The sequence below is a fragment of the Conger conger genome, chromosome 1 (assembly GCF_963514075.1).
Source record: "Conger conger chromosome 1, fConCon1.1, whole genome shotgun sequence".
NCBI lineage: Eukaryota > Metazoa > Chordata > Actinopteri > Anguilliformes > Congridae > Conger > Conger conger.
The window spans coordinates 55603337-55620730 of NC_083760.1; the positions used below are offsets into that span (position 1 = coordinate 55603337).

The following is a 17394-nucleotide window of genomic DNA, read 5'->3' on the forward strand; positions in this document are numbered from 1 at the left end:
CGCGCGTGTGTGTATCTGAGAGCGTGCGGGTGTGTGTGCATATGACAGTGTGTGTGTGTCTGTGCGCTTGTGAAAATGCGTGGGTGTGTATTTGAGAGCGTGTGTGTGTGTGCATTTGACTGTGTGTGTGTGCGCTTGTGAAAACGCGTGGGTGTGTATTTGAGAGCGTGTGTGTGTGTGCATTTGACTGTGTGTGTGTGTGTGTGTGTGCGCTTGTGAAAACGCGTGGGTGTGTATTTGAGAGCGTGTGTGTGTGTGTGTGTGTGTGTGTGTGTGCGCTTGTGAAAACGCGTGGGTGTGTATTTGAGAGTGTGTGTGTGTGTGTGTGCATTTGACTGTGTGTGTGTGTGTGTGTGTGTGTGTGTGCGCGCTTGTGAAAGCGCGTGGGTGTGTATCTGAGAGCGCGTGTGTGTGCATTTGACTGTGTGTGTGTGTGTGTGCGCGTGTTTGTGAAAACGCGTGGGTGTGTATTTGAGAGTGTGTGTGTGTGTGTGTGTGTGTGCGCGTGCTTGTGAAAGCGCGTGGGTGCGTATCTGAGAGCGCGTGGGTGTGTGCATTTGACTGTGTGTGTGTGTGTGTGTCTGTGTGTGCGCTTGTGAAAGCGCGTGGGTGTGTATCTGAGAGCGCGTGTGTGTGTGCATTTGACTGTGTGTGTGTGTGTGTGCGCTTGTGAAAGCGCGTGGGTGTGTATCTGAGAGCGCGTGGGAGATGAATGTCCTAACAGAGGTGTGCTGTGCCGCAGAGCGTCGGCGCTCTACCCCTGCCCCCAAAGAAGAGGAGAAAGTGAATGAAGAGCAGTGGCCTCTTCGGGAAGTGGTGTTTGTGGAGGACATTAAAAATGTCCCTGTGGGAAAGGTGGGTGTGCCCACAGTCCTGGCCCAGCCCAACTCTTCTGGGAGGGTCCGGGGACTGTCCATTTAAGGCAACAATTCTAAGCGTTTGCTCTTTTTTTAACCTTATTTGACCATTTGCTAGAGCAATGTTATTGCTACTTATGTCATGACTGCCTCTGCATAGGTGTAGGGGTGGTGTTGATAGTAGTTATTAATATTTATTTATTTATTTTATTATTTGATTGAATTAATGTTAATATAATTAACGTTTTTAGTTGAGCTAAGACTATAATGTGGCTTCTAAAGTCATTTCAATAACTTCAGTTACACTTTTTTGGACACAAAATTATGTTTGTAATTAATTTTTTAAAAGCAATTAATAGCCACACACTAAGTTATGTAGAATAACTACTGTGAAGTGTCTGCCATGTCTCTGTGTTGTGTCACCGTTGTCCTCGTCTGTCGTGTCTGTGTGTGGTGCCTTTGACCAGACAGCGTTTGCAACAGCTCTCTCTTTTGAACTCAAGGTGCTAAAAGTCGATGGTGCGTATGTTGCTGTGAAATTTCCAGGGACGTCGAGCAGCGTGAGCAGCCAGAGCGCAGCTCCCTCTGACTCTGACCCGTCCTCACTGCTGCAGGACTGCAGGCTGCTCAGAATAGACGAGCTGCAGGTAGGGCCTCCCGCGTTTAACGCTAACGCTAACGCGCCGCCCGGGTAGGGCCCGGGCACTGCCTGTGCGCCAAGCCAGGCTGTACACGCCGAACCTACGGACACAGCTGCCAAGAGCGCACTTTTACACACGGAAGCTACGGAAAGGCCTGCAAAAACCCACTTTAGAGAGAGAACCTACAAACTAAATGACTAAATACCCACTTTTGCCCAGCATATCTGCAGAAAAACCATGAAAAACACACTTTAGAGAGTGAAACTATGGGCAAACCTGCTAAAAACTCACTTTGACATGACGAATCTACAAAAAAAGCATGCAAAAACACACTTTGGACAGCAACCTAGAAACTAAATGACTGAAAACACAATGACTAAAAACACTCGACAGTCGACAGTCAGCTTCTGGAAGTTAATGCTCATTCCGAAGTTTTTTTTAAATACATAATTGGATTTGATCATTTACATTTGATGTTAAATGTGCACCCGTGTTCAGAAGTTGCAGTGTTGTCTTTGCATCTGAGCTCCTCAGTAACTTGCTGCGCCTCTTCTCTTCTTTGTGCCAACAGGTTGTAAAAACAGGTGGAACTCCCAAAGTTCCCGATTGCTTCCAACGCACACCTAAAAAACTCTGTATCCCAGAAAAAGCTGAGATATTGGCTGTGAACGTTGACTCCAAAGGTACTTAGTCTCGAGTTTGTGTACACTCCTTTCCTTCCGGTCCTTTGCAGAGAGGATGGTGTTGATTGTGTACGCTCTGTCCTCTGCAGGAGTTCATGCAGTGCTTAAGACGGGAAGCTGGGTCAGGTACTGTGTCTTTGACCTGGCAGCCGGCAAAGCCGAACAGGAGAATAACTTCCCCACCAGTAGCCTGGCCTTTCTGGGCCAGAGCGAGCACAATGTGGCCATCTTCACTGCTGGACAGGTGAGTGCGCTCAGCCCACTCACAGGTTAGTAACCTGTACTAACCTGTAACACTACCAGACCTGGGTCAAATGTGTCATTGTTTTGGATTGAAATACTTTTCTGTGATCGATTGATCTTGCCTTGATCCGACCAAGAGGACCAGAAGGCAGGATTTGCACTTTTTGAGAGTATTTAAGGTTCAAATACTTTTGTGTCTTTAAGAGTTTGCACGCATGACTCTGGAAAGGAACGCACACCTTTCTCTGAAGCCGTTTGAAACTTTGTCTGGTCTTGGTTGTGTTTCCCAGGAATCCCCTGTGGTCCTACGGGATGGTAACGGGACGATATATCCAATGGCGAAAGACTGCATGGGTGGGATTAGGGACCCTGACTGGTTGGATCTGCCCCCTATCTCCAGTCTGGGCATGGGAGTGCACTCTCTCGCCAACCTGTCCAGCAGCTCCACCATCAAAAAGAAGGCTGCCGTTATCATCATGGCGGTCGAGGTAAGAACTCCTGGACGCTTATCGTGCTTTTTCATAATCCTTGACACGGCTTGTGTTAAGTTGAAATGGAAAGAATTAAAATGTTCAATGAAGAGGAGCGCGGGTTAATGTCGTGTGATGCTGAGCGGTGGTGTTGATGGTGCGTTTGATGGGTGGGCGGGGTTGCTCAGCGAGGCCGTGTCTCTCAGCAGAAGCAGACGCTCATGCAGCAGGTGCTGCGGTGTGACTACGAGGCGTGCCGGCTGCACCTGGGCGGCCTGGAGCAGGCTGTGCTGCTGGAGCAGAGCCCCCTCGCCCTCGCCGCCCTGCTGGGCCACCGCTGCGACGGCAACCGCAACATCCTGCACGCCGCCGTCTCCGTCTGCTTCCCCGTCAACAACAAGGAGACCAAGGAGGAGGAGGGTGAGCTGGGGGCAGGGCTCGCACCTCAGAGCCAGAATGGCTGCTGAATGGAGGCAATGCAGTGTGTATGAGAGAAATGGCATGTAATGCGGCGGACAGTGCAGTACAAGGTGGAGAATAGAATGCCAATTAGGGAGTCTGGAATGCAAGTTGGAGGAGAATGCAGAGTAGGGGGAATTAGACTGTATATTTTAGTAGAATATAAAGTAGGGAGAATTAAGAAATTTTTTTTGTAGAATGTAGAGTAGGGAGAATTAAGACTAGATTTGTGTAGAATGTAGAGTAGGGAGAATTAAGACTAGATTTCAGTAGAATGCAGAGTAGGGAGATTAAGACTAGATTTCAGTAGAATGCAAAGTAGGGGGAAGCAAGATGAAAATATAAAGTAGGCAGAATCGAATGTAAGTTAGAGGAGAGAAAATAATTGGAGGTAGAGTGTAGAACGGAAAGGTTACTCTTACAGTAAAGTGGAAGGTCTTGAAAGCAGAGTGTGAGGAAGATACAATGGAGAGTAGAATGCTTGAGGGAGATCGCAGAATGACAGATGAGTTTGGGGGGCCCTGCAGTCCGGTTCTGAGTGTTGTTCTTTTCCCCTGTCTTCCCGCCCGTCTTCGTCGCCGTGGTTTCACCCGCGCGTTCCAGAAGCCGAGCGGTCCGAGCGGAACACGTTTGCGGAGCGGCTGTCGGCCGTGGAGGCCATCGCCAACGCCATCTCTGTGGTCTCCAGCAACAGCTCCGGGAACAGGACGGGCTCCTCCAGTAGCCGGGGGTGCGTGTGCCTTTCACAGACTTCACTCTGACTGCGTGTCACACTGAGCCTAATCTCGCCAAAGGCTTGCAAATGTGAATCTGACGAGGTTTACTTTATTTAAAAGTTTACTGGCCCACATGCATCAGCTTTCTCTTCCTGGTATCTAAAACGCCCACAAATGACGTTCGCAATGGCCCCCCGAAACGTATATCATGTCACAAGAGAAATCGTTTTACCAACAGCTCAGAATCTGTTTTTTGAATCAGTATGGAACACAAATCAAAAGCTCCAAGATGATAGGAAAGCTCCGAAACACAAACTATCCATATGGGCCTTTGAAGTATGACATTCCTGTAATGTAGACATATTATTTAGATCTGTATTTCTTAAATATTTCTGGTAAGGTAAGGTAAGATGCTCTTCTCCAGTTACTCCAGTTTGGGGGCCCCTGTGCTAACGTTTGTGTGCTTTCCTTAGTCTCCGCCTCCGGGAAATGATGCGGCGGTCCCTCAGGGCAGCTGGCCTGGGCCGCCACGAGTCAGGCCCCGCCTCCAGTGACCACCAGGACCCCGTGTCCCCGCCCATCGCCCCGCCCAGCTGGGTGCCGGACCCCCCACCCATGGATCCAGGTAAGCGCACTCAAACGCCAAGGCCTCGGGTCGCAGTGCCTGCTACGTCTGTAAGTAACGTCACATTTCCTGCCTCTTGTTTCTGGGTAGACGGTGATATTGATTTCATCCTGGCCCCTGCTGTGGGCTCCCTCACCACTGCGTCTCCAGGGACCGGCCAGGGGCCCAGCACCTCCACCATTCCAGGTGAGCCAATAGGCACAGCTTTCACTACCAGTTGAGCCAATTGACACAGTGTTCCTTTCCATGTGAGCCAATAGGCACAGTGTTCATTACTAGGTGTTCCTGTAAGCACAGTGTTTCCATGTGAGCCAATAGGCATAGATTTCACTATGAGCTGAGCCAGTTGGCACCGCCTTCACTTCCAGGTGCGCCGATAGGCACAGCGTTCACTACGTAACTGAAATTCCAAGCCTTGACCCATTTGCTATGCGAAGTTGTGGTGGGCTGTGAAATAACGATGATGAAAGGTATTTTTCTCAGTTACATGGACTTAAGGGAGGCTCATCCGGTTAAGGCATTAGTCGATGGGGCACATGTTCCTGATTCGAATCCTGACCATGCCAGTGGCTGGTAGGCCCACAGGGCGATGCATAATTGGCAGTAGTGTTGTCCGGAGTTAGGGAACTTTCAGACTGTGGGTATCCGCATTTTGTTGCCCTCTCGTGACGCCATGTGGTCAGTTGGGTGCACCTGTTAAACTGCAGATAAAGTGTCCTCTGACTCATCTCTATGTGGGCCAGACTTGTGAGCTGGGGTGTGAGAAGAGGTGCTTGGCAACATATGCTTTGGAGGAAAGGACATGCCTGTATGCCCTCTCCCAAATAGATGGCAGAGCTTCCAGCAAGTGCTCATATATAAGATTTTTTTATGTAAGTGTAATTAGTTTAATGCATTATACTTTAATCCTTTTCTGAACTTGAAAACTGTTTAAAAGTAAACATTGGCAACCGATATCATCTGTGCTTATGAAGCCAGTCCTGGGCTCAGATGGTTTGTGAACCGCCGGTCTAGGAAACGCGTCTCCCCTCGGCTAAAGATTCGCTCCCTTCCCTCTGGTTAACCTGGTTTCCTCCTCCCCAGGCCCTTCGACTGAACCGTCGGTGGTGGAATCCAAAGACCGGAAAGCCAACGCCCACCTGATCCTGAAGCTGATGTGCGACAGCGTCATCCTCCGGCCCTACCTGCGGGAGCTGCTGTCCGCCAAGTACGCCCCCGGCCTTCTCTCCCGCCTGGTGATGTTTCTGCAGCGCTCTCTGCTGCACTGTGTGCTCTCTGCTGCGCGCTCTCTGCTCCACTACGTGCTCTCTGCTGCACTGCCTGCTCTCTGCTCCACTGCCTGCTCTCTGCTGCACTGCCTGCTCTCTGCTCCACTGCCTGCTCTCTGCTGCACTGCCTGCTCTCTGCTCCACTGCCTGCTCTCTGCTGAGCGCTCTCTGCTCCACTGTCTGCTCTCTGCTCCACTGTCTGCTCTCTGCTCCACTGTCTGCTCTCTGCTCCACTGAGCGCTCTCTGCTGCACTGTCTGCTCTCTGCTCCACTGTCTGCTCTCTGCTGCACTGCCTGCTCTCTGCTCCACTGAGCGCTCTCTGCTCCACTGTCTGCTCTCTGCTCCACTGTGTGCTCTCTGCTCCACTGTCTGCTCTCTGCTCCACTGTCTGCTCTCTGCTGCACTGTGCACTCACGCCTGCGTTCTCCTCCACAGGGACGCGCGCGGGATGACCCCCTTCATGCTGGCCGTCAGCGGGAGGGCCTACCCCGCCGCCATCACCGTGCTGGACGCCGCTCAGAAAATAGCCAAAGGTAAAAACCGTAAGCGCACCATAGCTGTTCTTCCTCCCCCCACAGAATGAGCATTGTGTTGGGTTTGCGTCTTAGACTGTTACCCGAGGAATTGGTTATTTTCTCGCATTAGGAAGTGTCTGCAAATCTGTCAGACGTTTATTCTTGGGTCGTTCAGTCTGCCCGCTTGAGTCGCGTGTTTCGGTTTAATTTCAGTTCCAATAAGCCTTATGGGCACATTAATGAACGGGTCTGTTCTTCTGAAGGCGGCTTTACTGTGGTCTTGCTGTAATTTAGGTTCCTTTTCCTGTCTCTTTACACCCCGGGCTGCTGGCTGCATAGACATGCATGTATAACTAGACAGGGACAGGAAAGCATGCCCTCTGCCACTGGAAACACCCAGAGATATGGCTGCTGAGTGCCCATTGACTTCAATGTAAAAACCAAAACCGACTTAACCAAAGAAAACCTGATTGGTCAATTTTATTCTGCAATAAGCATGAAATCCCAGATTAGAGGGCAGACATTCATGGTAAATGGCAGGCATTTATATAGCGCCTTTATCCAAAGCGCTGTACAATTGATGCTTCTCCATTCATTCATTCATACACACACTCACACACTGACGGCTGCCATGCAAGGCCCCGACCAGCTCGTCAGGAGCATTTGGGGGTTAGGTGTCTTGCTCAGGGACACTTCGACACAGCCCGGTCGGGGGATCGAACCGGCAACCCTCCGACTGCCAGACGACTGCTCTTACTGCCTGAGCCATTCTTCCAGGTGCTTCACTGCCTGGACCCTCCCACCCTCTCCTGTTGTATTGACGCTCTATGGCTGTGTGTTGCAGGGGACCCGGGCATCAGTGAGAAAGAGGGACCTGACTCCGTCTTCATGGAAATGATCTGCCCCCCGGGGACCAACCCCGACGACTCTCCCCTCTACGTCCTCTGCTGCAACGACACCTGCAGCTTCACCTGGACCGGGGCCGAGCACATCAACCAGGTCAGCCTTTCCGGAGGGTTCCGTCAGGGCCGAGGGGCGCTGCCCTGCGCGTTTGAAGCCGCTGACCGACGCTCTCGTTCCCCTTTCAGGACATCTTCGAGTGCCGGACGTGCGGCTTGCTGGAGTCGCTGTGCTGCTGCACGGAGTGCGCCCGGGTCTGCCACAAGGGTCACGACTGCAAGTACGCGATTCTGTCCGCTGTTCACCGCTTCCCTTCCAAGTCATGGGTCACGTACTGACTGGGTTGTGTTGAATACGAATGTGAATTAGTGCCGTTTACTGCTACAGCATTAAACCCGTGCGAACAGACCTTCAATCCTGTGTTGTGTGCAGGCTGAAGAGAACGTCTCCCACGGCTTACTGCGATTGCTGGGAGAAGTGCAAGTGCAAGACCCTGATCGCCGGGCAGAAGTCTGCTCGTCTGGACCTGCTCTACAGGCTGCTGACCACCACCAATCTGGTCACAACGCCCAATAGCAGGCAAGTGCGCAGAAACAGGACGCTAGAGCGGGTTCAGCGGCTTTTAAATGTGTTGCTCAGGTCTCATGCGCTGCTTCTCTCCCGCCACAGGGGGGAGCACATCCTGCTTTTTCTGGTCCAGACTGTTGCCAGGCAGAGCGTGGAGCACTGCCAGTACCGGCCACCGCGGATTCGTGAGGACAGGAACCGCAAGGCTGCTAATGCGGAAGGTGTGTGTGTGTGTGTGTGTGTGTGTGCTTGTGTGTGCTTGTGTGTGTGTGTGCGTGCTTGTGTGTGTGTGTGTGTGTGTGTGTGAGCTCTCTGTTTCTGTTTCAGTAAACTCTCAGAAAGTGGAAACTTTCCATGCTTCAGTTTATTTGTACAGTTAATCTGTTGCAGCATGTTTTGGAAGCGCAATCTGTCCAAAATCCTTGTTTTGTCTGTCTCTGTGTTACTGTTATTGCCTAATCATGCTAATAGCTGCATAGCATTCAAGTTTTTTATAATGGTGGGAAGGACAGGAAGTCCTAAAAACCTCATAATGTGTGGGGGTGAGGTTGGAGTGTGAGGCTTATTTGAGTGGGGAATACATTGGTACTAGCTGCATGACAGCGCTTTGCTGCATCAGAGTTTTTCATAATGAGGGGAAGGGACCAAAAAACCTTAGTGTTTGGGTGTGAGGTTGGAGAGTGAGGTGTATTTCAGTGGTGAAGGGCCTATCCCCCCTGCCCCACCCAGACTCGGACATGCCGGACCACGACCTGGAGCCCCCCCGTTTCGGCCAGCTGGCCCTGGAGCGCGTGCTGCAGGACTGGAACGCCCTCAGGTCCATGATCACGTTCGGCTCGCAGGAGAACAAAGACCCGTGAGTGCTTTAGAGACTGCTTTACATAAACCTCTGCTTTGGTTCCTGTCCTTCATTTCCTGATAATCTGTGAAACTGAAAAGATTTTAAAAGGCAAAAATGCAGTTTCTTGAACACCTTGTGCACAATATCTTTTGAAAAATCTGCTGCATTTGTGGTAAAAAATGCTGTGTGCTGAAATTTTTATTAATAGGGAATCATTGTCTTGGATGTTGTCCCACATATGTATATAAAATACCTGTGTCAGATGTTTTTAATTCTTTAGATGCAAGTAAAATGTAGAGCATTCATACCTCTGAGAATTTTCAATGAAACATATAATGAACACTACATATGGATGGCAGTACTTATTTCTCCTAAAATTGTCTGTAATCTCCTGGTTTCTAAATGGTAAAAATGTGTTTCATGTAAACATATGAACATATGTTTGAAGTGATTGTTTGAGCCGGTCTGGTGTGTGTGTGGGTCGCGCCTCCCGCTGGTGCAGTCAGTGACGGTGCACCTCCTGCTGGTGCAGTCAGTGACGGTGCACCTCCTGCTGGTGCAGTCAGTGACGGTGCACCTCCTGCTGGTGCAGTCAGTGACGGTGCACCTCCCGCTGGTGCAGTCAGTGACGGTGCACCTCCTGCTGGTGCAGTCAGTGACGGTGCACCTCCCGCTGGTGCAGTTAGTGACGGAGCACCTCCTCTCTGTGGCTCCCTCAGGCTGAGTGCCAGCAGCCGGACCGGGCACCTCCTCCCCGAGGAGCAGGTGTACCTCAGCCAGCAGAGCGGCGCCATCCGCCTGGACTGCTTCACCCACTGCCTCATCGTCAAGTGCGCGCCCGACATCACGGTGGGTCGCTTTCCCTAGTCGGGTTCTCTGAGGAGCAGTTTCCACAGTGGGTGAATGCAAAGGGATTAGAATGCAGAGGGCGCGTTGAGTGGAGGAGGGTGGAATGCAGGATGGAGGGGAGAGGAATGCAGGATGGAGGGGAGAGGAATGCAGGATGGAGGAGAGAGGAATGCAGGGTGGAGGAGTCTGGAGACTATACGCACTAAGGGGGGGAGGGGCAGTCTGTTGAGTTTTTGATGTGACAGTTCATTGACACACTGCTGTTGATGTGACAGTTCATTGACACACTGCTGTTGATGTGACAGTTCATTGACACACTCCTGTTGATGTGACAGTTCATTGACACACTGCTGTTGATGTGACAGTTCATTGACACACTGCTGTTGATGTGACAGTTCATTGACACACTCCTGTTGATGTGACAGTTCATTGACACACTGCTGTTGATGTGACAGTTCATTGACACACTCCTGTTGATGTGACAGTTCATTGACACACTGCTGGGGACGCTGGTGAAGGAGCTGCAGAATAAGTACACACCAGGACGGAGAGAGGAGGCCATCAACGTCACCATGAGGTTCCTCCGCTCTGTGGCCCGTGTCTTCGTCATCCTCAGTGTGGAGATGGCCTCATCCAAGAAGAAAAAGTAGGCTTGCTGAACTTGGTTTTTAGAGAAAGTACCCACGCTGAGTGAATTCTCCATGTACTGAATTCTGTGAGATGCAACCAAACACATACTGGAATGTAAAATGGTGCATATATCCAGCCAAGGTGCCAAGATTAACTTATACAAGCTAGTACTTAGTGTGACTTGATATGCTTTAAATAATAGTAAATTCTGTTGGCATATACAGCCAAAATGTTAGTGGATTGCTGGGTGAGTTTAGGTCTGAGTGTATGAGGTCTCTTGTCTGCATACAAGCACCATATGTCTCAACGTATAGCAGTGATTGTCTGTCCCTGGGGTTGTTGGTGATGAATGTCTCTGTCTGTCCCTGGGGTTGTTGGTGATGTGTGTCTCTGTCTGTTGCAGTAACTTCATCCCCCAGCCCATAGGTAAGTGCCGGCGGGTGTTCCAGGCCCTGTTGCCGTACGCGGTGGAGGAGCTGTGCAACGTGGCCGAGTCGCTCATCGTGCCCGTGCGCATGGGCGTGGCCCGCCCCACCGCCCCCTTCACGCTGGCCAGCACCAGCATCGACGCCGTGCAGGGCAGCGAGGAGCTCTTCTCCGTCGAGCCCCTGCCCCCGCGGCCCTCCCCCGACCAATCCAGCAGGTACTTCAACACCGGCCAAAGAGTCTTTACACTCACCCCATACTCAGCTCTGTATAGCTCTTTGTTTCTTTCTAAAATTTCTCCCCGCCGTTGAAGCATAAACTGGAAGCAGGTTTCCACCGTCCTATGGCTGGTCTGGTGGATTGGAACCTATGAAATGCCTATGAAATTGTCTGGTGTATTGGAACAACAAAGTGCAAAGCCTGAATTCTGGTTCTCTCGGTTGGCTCAGTTGCACCCGGCAAGATCAGTCGAGCAAAGTATTCGAATCCTGAACAATGACATATTTGAGCCAGGCCTGTTATGGAGACTTCAGTTTGACTGTGTGGCAGATGCTCGTCTCTGCGCTTGAACCTGTGGCACAGCCAGTGACATCTGTGCCGTGCCTGTGTTGCCCCGCCCAGCTCCAGCCAGTCCACCTTTTCCTACATGATGAGGAGCCCACCGCCGCGCCACAGCAGCCAGTCACAGCCCGCCCGCGGGAGGGACGAGGAGCAGGACGACATCGTCTCCGCTGACGTTGAGGAGGTCGGGAACCCTGCTTGCCTGTGCTCTCTCCCTCCAAAACCTGCGTGGTTATTCTTTTGTCTCCAATGTCATTTTGAACATTGTCTCCCTTAATGTCCAGAATTACACTCCTGAGGTGCGGCGGACTTACAGTTTTTAGCCTACAGGCTACGTGGATAGCATGACCTCTTCCTGAACTTCGTCTGGCTACCTAAGAGTGTACCCTCCAGACAAAACAATAACATGGCTTGTTGTTTATCACTCTCTTTTTGATAACAAAAAACAACCTCTAATTGTATTTACATCAGTCGTTTTGGCAACAAAAAATAGCATTTACACCAGGCAGCCGCAGGTAAAAAAAGCTGAATAGCACTCAGACATCGTAGGAGAAGGAAACCTGTAGAGGTTTCCTGTCAGACCTCACGGCTACAGAAACAATAGGATGGATAGCAATCACGTTGGACTTAGACGCTAACAGTCAGCATTTATGCCAGATGTCATTCGCCCTGTGGTCTTCAGTTTGAGGGTGAGGTCCTGGCTTAGGGTGTAGCCTTCAGTAGCCCCCTGTACTGTACTGTGCTTTGACCAGCACTGTGTCCGCCCCAGGTGGAGGTAGTGGAGGGTGTGACCGGGGAGGAGGATCACCATGACGACCACGAGGAGCCGGGAGAGGAGCACGTGGAGACGGAGGGCCAGCACGATGAGCATGATGAGGATGGTGAGACCTCCTTTACTCCCCAACTGCACGGAACCGTCACATCTGTTTGGCTACACAGTCCATTTCCATCTACAAAAAACACTTCAAAAAATAAACAGTATGGTTACTACTGTACTTTTTTAATGTTTCAGTGGAACCAACCAAAATAAAATAATAGTCAGTGATGTTTTCATTCCAGAGGTCCAGGGGCTCAGGTTAAAGGCAATGGTAAAATGGATTCCACCTCGTATCAATTTTGGCTGACAGTCTGGTTGCCTCTGCCACAAGGCTGAGACTTGGCTGCGGGTGGACTTTCCAGCAAGGCAATGACCCAAAGCATACCTGGAATTGGTTCTGTGACAGCAAAATGTTCTGCGCAAACCAATCGTAAACCTGTGGGCTGAACCGAAGAGAGCAGTTTATAAGTGCAATATTGCCATATTTATAATAGATCTGGCTTGTCTGAAGGGAACTGGTGAAAGTATCATGAAGACAATGTACTCATTTTGTTTCCCAGCAGGTTGGAAGTGCACACGCACATACCATTTTCAGTCCTGTTGATTTGTTTTCGCTACTGAATGCCACCTATTGAGTACTGCAGTCTTTAGCTGCATAAGTCATAGGGAATGGAACTTCCAGCTAAAAATAAAATTAAACCCATTTAAAAAAAAAAACCCATCAGACATTCTCCCTGTCGAGTTGCCCTTCACACACAATGACACGGCGGTTCTGGGGCTCTTGTGAAAGCGGGAGTCGTGATTGGCCCTCTCTCCCTCAGGCAGTGACATGGAGCTGGACCTGCTGGCGGCCGCTGAGACTGAGAGCGACAGCGAGAGTAACCATAGCAACCAGGACAATGCCAGCGGCCGGAGGAGCGTCGTTACTGCGGCAACCGCTGGCTCTGAAGCAGGTACACACCCTTTTTTTCCTCATTGAGGATTGAGTTGCAAATGGAAACTGTACATTTTGTTCTTCTTTTTTTTTCTTTTTTTTTTTTTAATCTTTGGAAATGTTTTAAACCCTTTAGATGCCCTTGTTCTGAACTCTTACTTGCTGAGTTTCACACATGAGAAATGCCTTTTTTTTCACCTAATAAGTTCCCAAAAGGGGAAGTAGGTTTTGCTTTAAACAAAGTACAAATTTTGTATTTAATTTTCCCCTTTACGATGAGGTCTAATTTAAGATATTTAACATGCAACTGAAGTAAAAAAACTGTTGGTGAATGAAGCCCAGTGTTTTCAAGGAAAGGGACAGTATAGTTCCACTGGATATTTCCAGGGCATTTTAGAAGTATGATTTGCGTGTGTTGTGTAATTCCTACACAGGGCGTGTTGCATTGCACAAGCCCGCTAGGGAAACCGCACAGCAGTGTTGCGAGTGCTCGGTTGCTGTTGAAATGATGATACGTGCTAGTCTCTGGCTGAAAACAGCATTTATCTCATTTGCAGGAAGTAGGGTCTCCCTGGCCTTTCCTTTGTTTGGTATGGGCTCCCCTTTATTTCCTTACGTGCACATACACCAGGACAAGGGTGAAGAGAAACTACAGCTGTAGTTCCCCGAATCTCACCTGCCCCACACGTACACTCCACTTGTGTTATTAATGTTAACTGTTCATGCTTGGACTCTAACGTTAAGTTTGGGGTTGTTTATTTATTCTTGCTTTGGTTTTCATATGCTAAATAACAAACTAAGGTGTGTCTGGCTAACCAGGGTGGCTTTATTTTGGTAATTCACTAATGCTTCTCTTTATAGGCCTCAGAAGTCGTGTCGTCATTCCCTTCAGAAATATCTATTGTTTGTTCGCATTTTCCAGACTTCCGGATCAGAAAATTGACGGTCAATGGGAGAATTCTTTTTGGAGAATGAGTTTTTCAAAATTCTGTAAAATATGTGATGAAATTTGGACGTTTGTGTATTTTCATCCAAATTTTATAGTCAACTCGTCGCACAATAGCCGCACGCTCAAGATGCTGTACCTCGCACTGTTGTATATATCACTGTAAATATCTTTTATTGTTATTTTTGGTGTTTTCGTTAGTAATTTCTGAAAAAAGTAATTTGAATGGTTGCTTAAATATTTTTGATATTTTAAATATTTATCCAGTAGCTTTGGGGTGGCCTGTAGGGTCGTGGTTAAGGTAAAGGACTGGGACCCGCAAGGTTGGGGGTTCGAATCCCAGTGTAGCCACAATAAGATCCGCACAGCCCTTGAGCAAGGCCCTTAACCCTGCATTGCTCCAGGGGAGGATTGTCTCCTGCTTAGTCTAATCAACTGTACATTGCTCTGGATAAGAGCATCTACCAAATGGCAATAATGTAATGTATGACTAGCCTGCGATCCCTGAGGTATATAAGATAGGCAGCAGTGTTAGCTTTTTGTTAGCAAAAAAAAAAACAATTTTGTTGGCATCAGAATTCAGCGCACCCAGTGCCACTTAGAAAGCAATGTGTCCAGATAAAAACATCCAAGTATTAAATTCCAGCTTTTATCCCAGACTGTGACAGACAGTTGTGTGAAACTCCCATTCATTTTTTCCATAGAAAAATTATGCTTTGATCTGGAAATCCGTATATGGACAAAGGTTTTGGGTTACGTCAGACTTCCGAGGCCTATGACTTTAATATGCAGCTCGCACGTCACGTATGAAGCCCCGCACCCAGGGTAAAGCAGACGGCGGTAGAGCTGCATAGCATGCTTTATGGCGATGCGTCCAAGCTGGCCGGTCGGGTGTGGCTTGAGTGGTGTGGTGTGGCTGGTGGTTTACACGGTGGCTGTGGCGGTGTTGGGGCTGTGTAATGGCGGCGTTGAGCACTAACGCACACTGCAGGGGGCGGGTGCTGAGGGGCGGGGGCCCGCACTGAACCCTTATTCTGTTCTGAATCCCCCCCTCCCTCCTGAAGGTGCCAGCAGTGTCCCTGCCTTCTTTTCAGAGGACGACTCCCAGTCCAACGACTCGAGCGACTCGGACAGCAGCAGCAGCCAGAGCGAGGACGTGGACCAGGAGACGGTGCTGCTGGACGAGCCCCTGGAGCGCGCCTCGGGGGCCTCCCAGGCCGGAGGGGCCGCCCAGGCCCCGCGCTCCATGCAGTGGGCCGTGCGCTCCACCCCCAGCCACAGGGCCCCTGGGGCCGCGCCCTCCAGCTCCTCCACCCCCGTGGGTGAGTGCCGCCCCGTTTCATACGCGTTTCATACAGTTAAAATGTGTAGGGCCAGTTTCACTAACACAGATTAACCCTTTCAGTCCCACATATCAAGTGGATCCACCCAAATCCTTAAGGATTTTGGCTCGTTTGAGAGAACTGAGAAAGTTTAGGAGGTTTTAATAGGGACTCTAAACAATCATTTTAATTGGTGTAAAGGCTATAAGGTTGAGAGTGCCATATGGCACTCTGCGGCTTTTAAGGTAGTTACACTTCAGTGCCATATGGCACTCTTGGGACTGAAAGGGTAAGCCTTATTCCTTCACCAAATTTTAATTCTGAATGGAGGTTCTCATATTTGACTGTGTTGTGTAACCGTTATGGTATTGCTGCACATTCGTTTCAGTTTTCATGGCGACCAACGGCTTCCCTGCGCAGCACTCAGCTGGTCACAGCTTCACTTAGTGAGGGAGGGTTTTAGTTGGTGGGATTGTGAGCCTGGTTGGGATTATGCAGCAGTGACTGCCAGTGAAACGGGCGGCTCAGCAGCTGGGTTACAGAGTGAAAACTGCAGCTGGCAGCACGTTTCCAGGGAGATGTGCTTCTCTGCGTGTTCCCGGATTGATCGAGAATGTTGGTGTGAAGAATCTGGCCTATAAATGTAAATGGACACAATACAGATGCTTGTTAATATTTGTTTAGCCCGGCAGTCAGGCCATAATGTCCTGTAGCATCCTTGTGTCAATATAAGTACGGTTTGGCTTATTTTGTTATGCTGAGTTGCTGCTGTAAGTGATTTTAAGTGGCACGCCAAAAAAAAAATACAGTCCTCCAGCGATGGCTGTGGAAGATACTGTCCTTCAGATGAAGAGAGAATAAAGTTCCTGAAAGAGAAGAGTCCAGTTCAGTCCAGTCCAGTCCAGTCCAGTTCAGTTCAGTCCAGTTCAGTTCAGTTCCTTTAGTGCAGTCAGTAGCAGAGTGCACCGCACCCAACTGATCAAGGGGAATGAGGGTCTTGACTTTTTCATTTGTAGTTCTGATGAACAGCCGCAGGAGTATGGTTCTTGTCTGCACCAGTAATTCTGAATTTAGAGGGCAGAAAAATAAAGACTAATTATTTTATATGCTTCTGTCTGTCTGTCTGTCTGTCTGTCTGTCTGTCTGTCTGTCTGTGTGTGTGTGTTCGTGTGCATGCATGCTTTCATGTGTATCTGTGTACTGTATTTGTGTGTATATGTGTGTCTATCTATGTACTGTATTTGTGTGTGTATGTACGTATGTCTACTGTATTTGTGTGTATGTTTACTGTATTTGTGTGTGTATGCATGTGTGTACTGTATTTGTGGATGTGTGTGTGTGTGCGCGTGCCTGCGTTTCCTGCATGTCTGTTGGCGTGCCCCTCTCCAGCGAGCTCCACAGGGCTGATCTACATCGACCCGTCTAACATGCGGCGCAGCGGGGCCATCAGCAGCAGTGCAGCAGCGGCGGCCGCGGCCCTGGAGGCCAGCAACTCCAGCAGCTACCTGACCTCGGCCAGCAGCCTGGCCCGCGCCTACAGCATCGTCATCCGCCAGATCTCCGACCTCATGGGCCTCATCCCCAAATACAACCACCTGGTGTACTCCCAGTACCCCGCCGCTGTCAAGCTCAGCTACCAGGACGCCGTCAACCTGCAGGTGAGGAGCCTTCTGCTCGCTGGCGTGGAGCAGTGCTGTTGTGTGTGTGTGTGTGTGTGTGTGTGTGTGTGTGTGTGTGTGTGTGTGTGTGTGTGTGTGTGTGTGTGTTAAAGCCAGGCTGTGGTCCAGTGAGTGCTGCTCGATTGAAATGGCAGAATTGTTATCTTTTGCTTAAAAATTTATAAAAGTATTAACGCACTCCAGTCGACCCAGAGTATAACCCAGATGACGATCCATTTCACATCGTCACTCGCATTGATGCTCTGTAGCTGGAGTCTAAACTGCCATTATGGAATAGGGCTGCATGATATTACTGCCAACATGGGGAGGTCCTGATTGGCTGTCTTATCAACCCCAGTAAATATCTGTGATGTCTTACTACAGCACCAGGTACGATTAAAGAAAAAGACGACCCATAGCAGTGATTAACACTTATTATGACTTGATATATTGTGTAGCGTTAGT

General features: G+C 49.7%; 1 protein-coding gene across 16 annotated transcripts in view; it reads left to right on the forward strand.

The window, feature by feature from the left end:
* The window catches only part of LOC133109790 (E3 ubiquitin-protein ligase UBR5-like), a 56219-nt gene that overhangs the window by 25973 nt on the left and 12852 nt on the right, over window positions 1-17394 (forward strand). For 5 of the 16 annotated variants that reach the window (XM_061219389.1, XM_061219396.1, XM_061219433.1 and 2 more), the window contains exons 16-40: window positions 743-855; window positions 1361-1504; window positions 2070-2181; window positions 2271-2425; window positions 2715-2912; window positions 3083-3314; window positions 3957-4083; window positions 4543-4694; window positions 4785-4880; window positions 5778-5901; window positions 6399-6496; window positions 7323-7477; window positions 7567-7658; window positions 7811-7957; window positions 8048-8166; window positions 8675-8801; window positions 9506-9635; window positions 10121-10281; window positions 10669-10908; window positions 11313-11436; window positions 12022-12133; window positions 12891-13022; window positions 13561-13593; window positions 15014-15271; window positions 16661-16929. In XM_061219389.1, coding sequence (XP_061075373.1) covers window positions 743-855; window positions 1361-1504; window positions 2070-2181; window positions 2271-2425; window positions 2715-2912; window positions 3083-3314; window positions 3957-4083; window positions 4543-4694; window positions 4785-4880; window positions 5778-5901; window positions 6399-6496; window positions 7323-7477; window positions 7567-7658; window positions 7811-7957; window positions 8048-8166; window positions 8675-8801; window positions 9506-9635; window positions 10121-10281; window positions 10669-10908; window positions 11313-11436; window positions 12022-12133; window positions 12891-13022; window positions 13561-13593; window positions 15014-15271; window positions 16661-16929 — 3650 coding nt within the window. The remainder of the gene's footprint in view (window positions 1-742; window positions 856-1360; window positions 1505-2069; window positions 2182-2270; window positions 2426-2714; window positions 2913-3082; window positions 3315-3956; window positions 4084-4542; window positions 4695-4784; window positions 4881-5777; window positions 5902-6398; window positions 6497-7322; window positions 7478-7566; window positions 7659-7810; window positions 7958-8047; window positions 8167-8674; window positions 8802-9505; window positions 9636-10120; window positions 10282-10668; window positions 10909-11312; window positions 11437-12021; window positions 12134-12890; window positions 13023-13560; window positions 13594-15013; window positions 15272-16660; window positions 16930-17394) is intronic. The other 11 variants (XM_061219508.1, XM_061219528.1, XM_061219518.1 and 8 more) reach the window with 7 other exon arrangements.